Source organism: Mytilus galloprovincialis, chromosome 6 (assembly GCF_965363235.1).
Source record: "Mytilus galloprovincialis chromosome 6, xbMytGall1.hap1.1, whole genome shotgun sequence".
NCBI lineage: Eukaryota > Metazoa > Mollusca > Bivalvia > Mytilida > Mytilidae > Mytilus > Mytilus galloprovincialis.
In genome coordinates, this window is record NC_134843.1 from 56,603,765 (window position 1) to 56,616,302 (window position 12,538).

A 12,538-nucleotide genomic window follows, 5' to 3' on the forward strand; every position below is an offset into this window, starting at 1 on the left:
ACATGGTTTATCGAAGTGTAAACCAAGAGACAACTTCGTATTGACCAATTCAATGCAAGTATTTATAAATATGCAAACCATATAAGAATTATAACATTTTACTGAAAACAATACAAATAGTTTTTGAAATTTTAAGGTTAATATACTTTCTAGATTTTGCAAAGAATATAAACGTTTGCTACCTTTGATAGCAAGTTTTCGAGCTGTCTTAAATTTCCTCTGATAAAGAATGAAATACAAAATTAATGTTCAGACAAACTAATGTTTCCTTCTTTTTATCTAATAGACATCGAACTGTCAGCCGTTTACTGGATGAGAGAGAATCAAGCAGCATGTACAAGACAGATATACCTTTAATTTCATTAAAGTAATATGAACAGACAAAATTTTACATTTATTCTCATATATGATAACAATAAACAGTGTATATAAACCATGATATCATATGATGTAAACTTTTTCGTTATACCAAATAACTACTTTTACAGATCATCATTATGACAATGCACAACAAAATACCAAAAAAGGCATGGAGAAAGTTATTCCAAAAAAGCTTTTGAATTCATAATTAATAATAGCCGTACTTCAAGTGTAACCTTTAACAGTTAAATATGTGTTATTCTAATATGCAAGGGGTATGATATCATTACGTGACGTTTTATCGTCATACCACTCAGTACTATTTTGCCATAAATGATTGTGTTCTAATAATCTATAATACGAAAAATAAAAAATAAAATAAAAAAAGTTGTACTATTTATTCTGATTGCATATCCTTGGTAAGTTTTAGTGCATACTTGTATTTCATCTTCTGGTTGAGACAACACATAAGGAAGTTGGTCGAACATTTAAAAAGATAGTTAACTGCCTATTACGTGTTAATTATAATATGTCTTTCTGGTATCAGGATTATCATCAATGTTTGTTTCCAGTTATCTATAAGCTGATGACAGATCTTTCTATATTTATATTGATACTAACATTTCATGTAGACACAGAACGAGCTTGATAAAGACACCTGTCTTGTTTGAGTCTAAATATTCATATTTTTGTCTTTTTTATCGTGTCTTATTTATTTGGATGATTGTATGGTTGTGTATTTTGTTTTTGTGTAACTGATTATTAAAGCATAATATTCTAAATCTACTATAAACAAAAACAAATCCTTGGTTTGCCGTTACGGTTTTAAAATAAGCTTGGAAACGTAATGGGTTGAATTGAGGCCTTCATATTCACGCAGCAAAGACCTCTTTAAATTCGATGATTATTTCAGTATAGTTTGTTCGTTCGATTTATCATGAAAAATCACAAAAAGAAGGCATAACTATCGCACTTTTTAATATTTAAATAAATAATTCTAATAAATGTATATGTTTAACCGTGCTAGAGTTTTATTGACCCAAATAATTGATTCATTGATGCTTAATCCACGTCAAGTGGCAAATATCTAATGATACCCAAGACGAACACAAATTTAACAGAAAATTGAGAACAGGTTCTGAAATAGCGCGAGGGTTTAAATTTGAACAGGAATAAGGATGTAGGATAGGTTAAAAAGTTTTAAAACATAATTTCAAGGAAATAATAGGTTGCAGATATTTTACACTGTACTACCGTAATACCATATAGTGACAGGTGGACCAAAGGATGTTAAACACGATACTGTTACATTGTTTCTATATAATAAATCAATATTCAGTAGCAGCTTTATAACTTTACACCAAATACCAACAAGGTTTGTTATATTTTGTTATTTTCTTATCTTTATTTATCATTTGTAACTATTTCGTTTTAGTTTCATCTAATTTAAATCAAAAATAGGAAACAAATCTAAGAATACAAACAATAACCAAAATCGATATCTGTATAGGTATAATTTCAAATCTGCTTGCTTAGCAAGTGTAATTTATTTAATAGAAGTTGCTTTGAGTGATGCATCTGACGTTAATTTTATTTATAACACAACCTAAATATGCACTAATAGAACGAACTAGTAAATGATTGACTATGTGTGTAAATCGTTTGCAAGATATAGAGAGAAAGAGAGAAGATATGCAGTGGCTTGACGCATACTAATAATGTTATAATGTTCAAAGTTTAGTGGTTTTCATATATCAGTTTCTAATATGTTTGGAGCCCCCTTCCCCCAAAATTAAAATTTGGCAAAAGCTAAGCGGGCACTATAAGGCATTTCATACTATCTAAAATTTATGTTTCAAATTGCCTACTTCCTGACGTAGAGCACAATGTAGAAAAGATTAATTATACTGGTTCTGTGCCAAACTACAGCTGCAACTCATTATATACAAAATCAAAAGTAAAATAAAGTTCTTTTATTAATATTTTGATTTATATTGCAGAAATTCCCAAATTCGGGCTTTCCAATAATTATATTTGATAGTAATTTAAAGTGGGTGACTGATAACATTTGCACCTGCAAAAAATAGTTCCTGTCTGCTAAAATACTAGCCCTCGATAACATAAATATGACTCGGTATATTGATTTCCTAATTTGAAAAAAAATCTTATGAGAAGTTTTATGTTACAGGATGATCCTTTCTGCAATTCTGGTTCTGTGTTGTATTTCTATGATCGCGTCAAACTCCTGTGATATATCCAAAGAGAAATCAATGATATCCAGCATGCTTCAGTCCATAGAAAAAAAAGATGAAAGGTAAATCAGCATAATCCTTATACCCTAGTCCCACTAGGCCACGATCGCACTACGATCTGTGAAAAAAATGCAAATTTTGATGATCGTAGTGCGATCGTGTAGATTGCAGTAAGGTCGTATCACGGTCGTGGTGAGGTCTTCAAGATCGTGAAGAGCGTGGCCAACTTTGAACATGTTCAAAACAATCGTGGTGCGGTCGTGGCGAAATCAGGTCGTAGTAGAAGCGTAGTGAGAGCGCACTAAGATCGTAGTAAGATCGCAAAGGTCGCTGAACAATCGTAGCGAGAGCGTGGCGAAAGCGTGATTCTATTCGGAGAGACTGCGCTACGATCGCACAGCGACGTGATCACGACCTCACTACGACCATCACGTTCTCACTGCGACCCAACTACGCTTCCACTACGACTATACCACGCTTTTCAAAACCATAGTACGATTCTAGCACGCCCTTGCCGTCCTCATCACGCTCTTCTTACGACCTGACTACGTTCACACTACGACCATCATTCTCATTGTCATTTTCCCATAAAATATATAAAAAAAGCTCCATAGATTTTGTTTGTTTGAATGTAATTATCCATTTGCTCTAACGGCTCAACCATGATTCTCGTTTTTATATAGATTAGACCGTTGGTTTTCCCGTTTAAATGGTTTAATACTGGTAATATTTTGGGTCCTTTATAACGTTCTGATTGATGTGAGCCAATTAAGGCTCCGTGTTGAAGGCCGTACCTTGGCCTATAATGGTTTACTTTTATAAATTGTTACTTGGATGGAGAGTTGTCTCATTGGCTCTCATACCACATCTTCCTATATATATATTGATACATCTATGTCATCTCTGCTATCGTTCACTAAAATATTGTCATTGAGCTTCATGGACCAGCAATAGGTTGTAATTTAGGTTGGATTGGTCGGTCCGACATCTCTGCTTGATCAGGATTCGTTACTTTGCTCCCTCTGCCTCTACATCAACTCCTACCACTATGCCCACGTGTTCTGGTAGATTTTGGTGGCATGACTGTATTGTTTCCGAGAAATTTACGATTTAATCAGAAATAGAAGGAATTGAACTGTATTGATATGGAACACGATGTTGACGTTATTGCTGAGAACGTAGTAAGATCGCGCTATGAACGTAGTATTATCGTGGTAAGAACGTGTAATAATCGCAGTAAGATCGTGTTGCAATCGGATAACTCTTGGTATGGTCGTAGTGAGAACGTGAAGAGCGTAGAAAGATCTTGATAAGCGTAGTGAGGTCGCAGAATAAGCGCGGTGAGAACGTGGTATAATCGTAGTGGGATCTTTGTAGAAGCGTAGAGAGGACGTAGTAGCATCGTGAAAGCAACGAAAATTTACATTTTCATGCCGCTCATACCGCGACCTCACCACGATCTAAATTTATTTTAGATCGCGGTGAGCGTGGTGCGATCGTGGTCTAGTGGGACTGGGGCTTTAAGTTTAATAGAAATAAGCAAAGCTTCAATTTGCACAAATTTGACAATTCTTAAAGATAATATCTTTATCAAATGTTGAATTATTTTTATGGTATAAAACAAATATGGTGGGGAATGTCTTTTAACGTAGATTTCAACGAAACAAGTTTCAATGTGTTTACTATTCGCTAAAATCACTTTTACGATTTAATACTAATGTCTTCCTTAACGAAAGTGAAACAAGTAAAGCAATGATTTGTAAGTGGTTCTTTTTAAGTAGCAGTCCATGTAAAAACCAGACAAAAGGTGATATACCAAGGTAGTGGGAATTTTATAAATTTTTCAGAGAATGTTCCTTAGATAACCAAAAAGAAAAAAAAAATCAAACAAAAAAGCTGGAAAGCAACGGTTGCTAGGGAATTCCGCTTATTGATATTTGCCTAACAACAGTAACAAATTGCTCAAAATTTCTTCTGAAAATGCTCCAATTTAAAGAAAAGAATTATAAATCTTGCAGAAGATGCAATTATTAGATATATATTTTTTTACAGACGGTATACTTCCCTTAATTAAATTTGAACATCAAATTTGGATTTGTGTAAACATAATCATATATAACTAGGTCGTTTGAGGTAACACTTTAAAGGAATTTTGATAAAAGGTAACAATACCTAAATTTTTCATTTTTTAGATTAAAATTTGAAAAAAAGCCAGACCTGTACATCTGAAACACCTATATATCACGAATAATCAACCTTATCACAGAAATTTTTCATTAATTTTTTTTTGGGATTTTAAAAGGTCAAAGGTCAAAGGTTAAAATAAAAAATGTCCAAAAAACATAAAAATCACACTGAAAGCAGGGTTTTTTTTCCTAAAATTGTTTCAATTTATGGTAGATAAATGCATACATGGTTGCATAATATCAGGACCCTAATGTTCTTACTTTTCTTAATATTATGACCTTGACCTTTTACCTGAAGGTCATTTTTTTTTTTACTTTTTAGAGTTTTGAAAGCCTTTTTGACAGATTTGTTTACAACTTTTCAACTATTCTCAATATCATGTGTGTTATAATAAATTATTTTTGTGAACATGGCTTGCAGCTATATATCACCTTCACCTTTGACTTAAAGGTCAAATTATTTTGTTTTTTTAATATGACACTCTTCCAGCAGAAATATCTTGATTTTGTGCAGTTTTTTGATATTTGCAATCTAACGACTTTCTTATAACTTGTTTTGCACCTCTGCCAACATGACCTTACACAAAAGACTGCACACAAAAGAACATAAATGGAGAATCCCCCCATATAACGTTATAAACTGGCATAACTGATGACCAATTAAGCTGGCACAACCAAAAGTCAAACATGATCTGTGATTTATGGTAATATTATAAAGCAATGTGTATAAGTTTCATAACAATTGGTTGAGGAAAACTAAGAAGATAACAGTTACCAACTTTTTGATGTACAGACTTATGTTAATATAGATCAACATGGTTAAATTTAATGCCTTGTCACCTAGCGGTACCTATATGGTTGATTTATATGTCTGTGGGAGTTTGTCCCAGCCATCAAACAATATATTCTAAAAATATTTTTTCTGTCACCTTTGAGAAACCTTGTTTCTACTGTTATATCTACACAACACACAGCAGATTAATTCCAATATAACCTTTATTTGGAACACCTTATATTCAGCAAAACAGGTATTGATGACTGTGAATTTTAATTAAAAAGTAAAACATAATAGCAGTCATCCAGTTTCAAAACATTTATTTGTGACAAAATAACTACAAATAGATTTTCCACACAGGGCCTATGTACGACTCATTTGGATTAGTTACATATATAAACACAATTTATATACTGCTTATTTAACCCTAATAATTTACCTTTGTTTTATCAAAACAGAATGCAATTTACATCGTGAGTAAGAGGACCATTTTCCCTTCCTGAAACCAGCTTTTTTTAATCTAGTCACTTGATATATGCCTATTGGCATACATTTTAGGTTTTTTAATTCAAATTTAAAACTTACTTGCTTTAAATAACACAGATAATAAGAAAAAATACACACTATACTTGGATTTGGATTGTGGTTTGACACAGATGAATGTGTAACTTCTATTAATAATAAAAGGAATACACATACATTTACATATTGCTATATTAAACTGAAAGTACAGTTAAAATAAAAAATGATTAGAGTTATCTCCCCTTGCATATTTTAAGGAAGTATATGGAAACAAAATAAAGTAACTACATCTATATCAAGTAAGTTAATTATCTCCCTTTAAATATTTCAGATCACGAATATCTTCCTTTATGCACATTCTATGGTCATGTACTTCAACTGTGTAAAGTTTCATTAATATTGCTACAGTTATTTAGGAGGAGTTGTGCTTACAAGACCTAATGCCACATATTGTGATATTTAAACTTAATAATTTCAATTATCTCCCTTGAAAAAAACATCTGATAAAAAAAATCCTCCTTCCTCATGTCTAAAGATGTATACAACATCTGTGTAAAGCTTCATCAACATTGATTAATCCATTTAGAAGAAGGTGTGCTTACAAGACTTGTTGCCATTTATTGCTATATTTAACAAAGTCAATTCAATTATCTCCCTTGAAATAATTTCGACGAGAAATATTTTCCTTCATGAACATCCTCAGGTTGTGTACTACAATCGTATCAAGTTTTATCAATATTGGTCCATCCATTAGGAAGATGTTGTGCATGTATACGAGACTTATCAGATGTATACACCCCCCCCCCCCCCCCAAAAACGAATTCTGAACAAGAGTGGACACAATGAAATGTCTCGCCTGTTCTAGTGTTCATAATATAATTTATGTTGAAAGAATAAAAAAAGCATTGTATACCACAAGCATTAATTAACTGTACTTGAGATGAAGGCGACACACAGATCACATCATGAGGAAGATGTGTACTAAGTTTCAAATTGATGTGCCTCTAACTTCATCAAAAACCACCTTGACCAAAAACTTAAACTTGATGTGGGATGGAAAATCAAACAAATACACTATTGTAGATAAAAAAATGTTTCATTATAGACTTGTTTTACTTAAAAGCAGGTGTATTTTTTAAAATAAACAAGTTACTATTTTTAAAAGGCAGAGTGCCCATATTCATTGTATTTGGCTTGTCTTTTATTCATGAATTTCTTCTGTGAATTAGGTTAGAGTTTTTTTAAATATAAAAAAAGAAGGTAAATAGTTTTGCTCCATGGATCAGTATTTCAGGAAAAAAAACCATTAAACTTTGATTTATCATAGCATGTTATCTAACCAAAAGTGATTAACAGCAAAAATATGGCACAAGCAAATTAGGGGCCTAAACTACATGATTAAAAAAGTTTTTCACAATAATTGTTCAACAGCATCAGCCTTGTTTAAAGCAAGAATAACAGCATCAAGATCTTGGTCAATATCTGCAATTGGTGTTTTACATCTCTGCATAACAGCCAATCTGGAGAAAAAGGATGCAATCTGTCCAAGTTCTAAATATTCTTTAGGGGTGAACCTTTTGTTTCCATTTTCATCCCTTGCCACTCTCATGTTCCTGACAACAGTTGAAGGATTAGCTTTAATTCCACTTCTTTCACCTTTTTCAAAAATGTTGCTCAAGTAAGATTTTACATTGTCTGAAAATCTTACAACCTTTCTTTCCTTCTTTAAGGCCCATCCCATTATTTGTTCATTGGAGCCTTGCTTTAACCCAGTCTCACATCTGAATTTGATTGTGTCTTCAGTTAGGTTAAAGCACGACTCCTTCCATCTCAATTTAATATCATTAAAGGTGCTTCCTTTATGATCTTGGTGTTCATGGTTGCCTAGCAGACAATGGTTGTTCATGTCACTGTACGATTCAAAATACAGTATACAGCCAATTTCTGGACAACTGATGTTAAATGACTCTGAATCTGTCTGTTTTGGCATAGTTGGTTTTTTTATAATACCATCAGGTTGTGTAGGAATTGTAAAGTTTGCATGGACATCAACATTCAATTCTACATCATTTAAAGTACTATTTATAGAAATCTTCTTCCCATTTCCAATTTCAAATGCCTTCCAGGCTGTTATTGTGTCATCGTTGTTGAATCTGACATTTGAAATCTTTGTAATTGCCTTAATAGGACAGGTGATCTTCTTAACGAGAGAATTAGGATCTACAGCTACATATGCTGCTTGGCAGGATGTTACTCCACCATGTTTGTCAATGGCCATTTTCATATCTGAGGCAGTTAAAACGTCACTACCAGATGCAGCTGATCTTCTGATTTTCCCTCTCATATGGCCGGCAATCTTTGCGTCACAATATGATTTACCATTTTGTGGCTCACTATAGTCATACCGTGCAATTGTTATGCCTAAAAAAATAAAAATATACATGTACATTAATTCAACTTAATGACACCAGAGTTGAATTGTGTTGACAAGCCTTCAACATAACAGAGAACTTCCACACAAATTTTCAAAGCATAAATATCTCCATATTATGTGTTTATAGTATAGTATGCAGTAGATGATAGTTCAAATTTTGAGACACTTGTATGTAAACAAATAACACTTTTAAAGTCATCAATGAACTAGCTATATATATATTACGGTTATTTCTGGCAATTTGTATATTTCCCTTTGATCCAACTGGCTTATATTTTCAAATATCAATGTACTGACTGTATCACTAAAAATATAGGCAATGCATTGTGTGACATAATAATTTGTGTTACCTGCGATTTCTGTCCCAAAAAGCAAGACTTATGGATATAGTGATCTGGCAGCATATTAGTAATAGGTTAACTTTATTTTGTATGTGCGTACCTTGCAAGGTTCTCATACATGCACAGATAGACAATGGTTATTCTTATAGTGTATAATAGATTACCAATGAAATTATAAATGGTATTTATACCCTGGGATTTTAAAGTAAATTATATACTTTAAAACCCAGCTTTTTAAAGTAGATGATTATAGTGTTGTGGAGTTTGTCTATCTGAATTTAAGTGCAAAATGACATTATTTCTCTTACCAGTTGTTTCAGTGATCTTAGGTATAGCCAACCAAAGACTGCCACAATGGTAGCATCCTGCATTATCACTTCTCAAGTATACTGTGTTGATTCTGGGAAGCTGAATTTTTATTGTTCTTAAAGTGTGCTCTAACACGGAAGCTACTGCAACCCAATCTTGTTTAACTGCATCCATTGTATGTGTATATGTTCTTTGCTGCAAGTAAAATAAAAGGAATCTAAAAAAATATTTTACTAAAAAGATAATTCTATAAAGAGGCTCCTAAGAGCTTGTAATCTTTCACCGATAGTATTGAATAAAAACTGCCAGTTTATAGCAATATTTTTAAATTTTACTAGGCAACACACATACATATTTTGTGTGAGACAAACAAAGGTGCTTTAATATATCATTTATCTGATATTTTTGACAAATTTAAGCAATAGTTATTGGTAGTGACCATTTTTAATAGGTACTGGGGTCATCAACCTTAAATGTGGTAGTTTATTACATGCATGTATTCATAGGTTTCTCAAAATTTTGTTGAAATTGGCCCCTTCAATAATCTTGATTTTTTTTTTAAACACACAGTTTGTTTATCTCCTCTGAATTGTTTTACATTGGCCATATTGGGACCCTTTTCAGCTTACTTTGCTGAGGTGGCTAAGACTCTGTTAAAGGCTATAGTAGCCTATAATTGCTTACATTAACAACAATTGGTCTTGGATGGAGAATTGTCTATAATTGGCAATCACACCACAAAGGAAAAAAAATGAAATAAACATAGGTGAGGTCTATGAAGTTCAACTGACTATATGCATTTTGAATAAGGAAATTACCATTAAATTCTGATTTTCATCTTTAAAAATACACACTGAAACATGCCAGTTAACTCCTTTTTGGCCAAACCAATCACTCTGTTTCTCACGAAATGCTAAAGGAAGGAATTTCATAGCCCAGTCCATGATTATGAGACATTCTCCATCTTTCAATTCCTCTAATAGTAGGATCCTTGCTAGATCTTGGTTGACACCTCTTACAATATGACTATTCCATTCAAGAATCTTAGCCTCAGCTACATCTATACTGGCCAGCAGATCATTTCTAACTTCATCTGGTATGTCTGCAAAATAAATAATGTCAACTAGATATAGTATGCCTTTAGTAAAATAGATATGGGCCTGATTAAGACCTCCTCTGGGTGCAGGATTTCTTGCATGTTGAAGACCCATTGGTTGCCTTGAGTTGTTTTGTATGTTTTGGTTGGGTTGTTGTCTCTTTGAAAAAAAATTAAAAAATTCAATTCCTTGCTTTTTATTAACTTTTTCTTTGTTTTCAAGAAAGTGTATTTTCTAAATCAAAGAAACTATATATGCGTTGTTAATTTTTAAATTGAGCAATAGTTCTTGGTATAATGTGTATCATATTTATTTCAACAGAATGCAGTTCAAATGAGAATTGTCCACCCGGTTGGAAGAAATATAAGAATCACTGTTACTTTTTTTCACCTGATGGTAAAAATTGGCAGGATGCTGTAGTAGGTCACTTCTTTACTTATACTTAAATATATTGAAAAATTGCATTTTGTTTCTGATACTGCCTTTATCAGCAAGAAAATAAAGCGAGATAAAGCTGATATTCAAGCAAATGAAGTCAGTATTAAAAATTAAATGCAATTCTTTTTTCATCAATAATTCATCTTAATTGCATGTTTTTTGGTTGAGAATATAGAATAAAATTAAAAAATCAGTAAAACTTTTTTTATGCGTACAACACGTCGGGATATTTGTCGCTTCTATGAATGAAGTCACGTGCATTTCACTGACAAATGCACGCGAATGGACATGGACACGCGACGTTGGTACATCGTTTAATGAAGTCATTACCTAATAATTTTGAGCATCAGGTCCTGTCCACGATATAAGGCAGTAAGATCAAAAGGAAAATGTACGAATTGCAGATAAAGGAAATAATGCACAAATTTCCTTGCAACTGGTCCATTCAAGAGCTGTTCGAATCATTCATCTAGTGTTGGGTCAAAAATTTTCTATTGAAAATACTGAGTTCAGGTGACACATCTCAAAAGTGAGGCGAAAGATACCAAATGGACATTAAAACTCATAAATCAAAAATAAAATGACAACGCCATGGCTGAAAAGGAAAAAGACCAACTACAAACAATAGTACACAAAATGCAACATAGAAAACTAACGACTGAGCAAATATCCTGCTCCACATGTGGACATTCTTAACATCCACATGCCTAATTTTAGTTCTAAAATATAAATGTTTTTATAGCTTTAGATTAAAAGAAAAAACCAGTGCAAAGGTATTGGCTATGTAGTACTTGGTTTCCGGAGTACTAAGAAGCATTATAAAAATCAATGTTATTTAACTACCATTAATATTACAACTACAGGCTTTTCTAATACAATAGTTGCCATTTTGTTTCGAGTCCTATTTTTCATCTTTCTTTTTTTCTGTAAATTATACGTAGTAATGTAATACTTGTAGATATTTTATTAATTGTATGCAGATAGACATGATTAGAGAGTTATCTGACTGGTCAAAAGCAACAAATTTAGAGTAATGATTTCATGCTTTGTTATTGTTCAGGGTATAATGTTTTGTTTCTGTCAATTCAGAAACAATGTAAACATATGGGAGGATACCTTGTGAAGATTACAGACTCAGCAGAGAACTCGTGGGTTGTTGACATGCTTACTAGTTAGTATATTTCATGCTTATGACAAAACACACAGATGCTGTTACATTTTTGGAACGCAGATGTATTAGAAAAATGACAAAATATAGCCGGACAAAGTGTGTGAAATTAAATCTTAAAATTTAAAATAAAAACAAAATTCTGGGAAAGAGTGAAAGTACCGTGTTATTTGTACAAGATTATATGCTTAATAAACAAATAACTTGCCAAAATGTACAATGTACATGGTATTTATATCAAGTTATAGTTTCAGAAATATCACAAACCTACATGTATGATAGAATGCTTTTCAAACATCTAATAGGGCAAAATCGAAATAAATTATAAAAGTGGGGAAAACTCTTTTACTAAAGCTTTATAAAAACAGTTGATAATATCAGTACAGTAAATAAAGGAAAACTGTTACCGTGCTCCAGCTAGATAAAAGTTATATTTCCGTGTTCTCTGTTTGATTCACTACATACTCGGCCGAACAATTTCCCGCCAACACATATAATCATACTAGTGCTAGTTAAACTATTTATCCAATGAAAATTGGTTTGATAATATATTTTCTTACTTCTGATTTATAGGGAACGCCAGTATTATTCGTGAAAATATTGTTGGGTTTTTTTTTTTTTCTCTCGCACGAATCAATTCAATGTATACAAATGAT

General features: G+C 32.4%; 1 protein-coding gene across 1 annotated transcript; it reads right to left on the bottom strand.

Annotated features, from left to right (window-relative positions):
* Positions 1-7,054: 7,054 nt before the first annotated feature.
* LOC143079930 (uncharacterized) lies at positions 7,055-10,219 on the bottom strand. The gene is made up of 3 exons (XM_076255554.1): positions 9,998-10,219; positions 9,179-9,374; positions 7,055-8,516 (listed from the first exon to the last, which is right to left on the bottom strand). The coding sequence occupies exons 1-3, from the start codon at positions 10,121-10,123 to the stop codon at positions 7,507-7,509; spliced, it is 1,332 nt and encodes a 443-aa protein (XP_076111669.1). The 5' UTR covers positions 10,124-10,219; the 3' UTR covers positions 7,055-7,506.
* Positions 10,220-12,538: the final 2,319 nt, after the last annotated feature.

Coding starts and splice junctions, on each gene's coding strand:
- LOC143079930 (XM_076255554.1), bottom strand. CDS start 10,123: ATGGACTGGGCTATGAAATTCCTTCCTTTAGCATTTCGTGAGAAACAG. Junction 9,375..9,997: donor ATGAAAATCAGAATTTAATG/GTAATTTCCTTA, acceptor TTTTACTTGCAG/CAAAGAACATATACACATAC. Junction 8,517..9,178: donor TAAGATCACTGAAACAACTG/GTAAGAGAAATA, acceptor TTATTTTTTTAG/GCATAACAATTGCACGGTAT.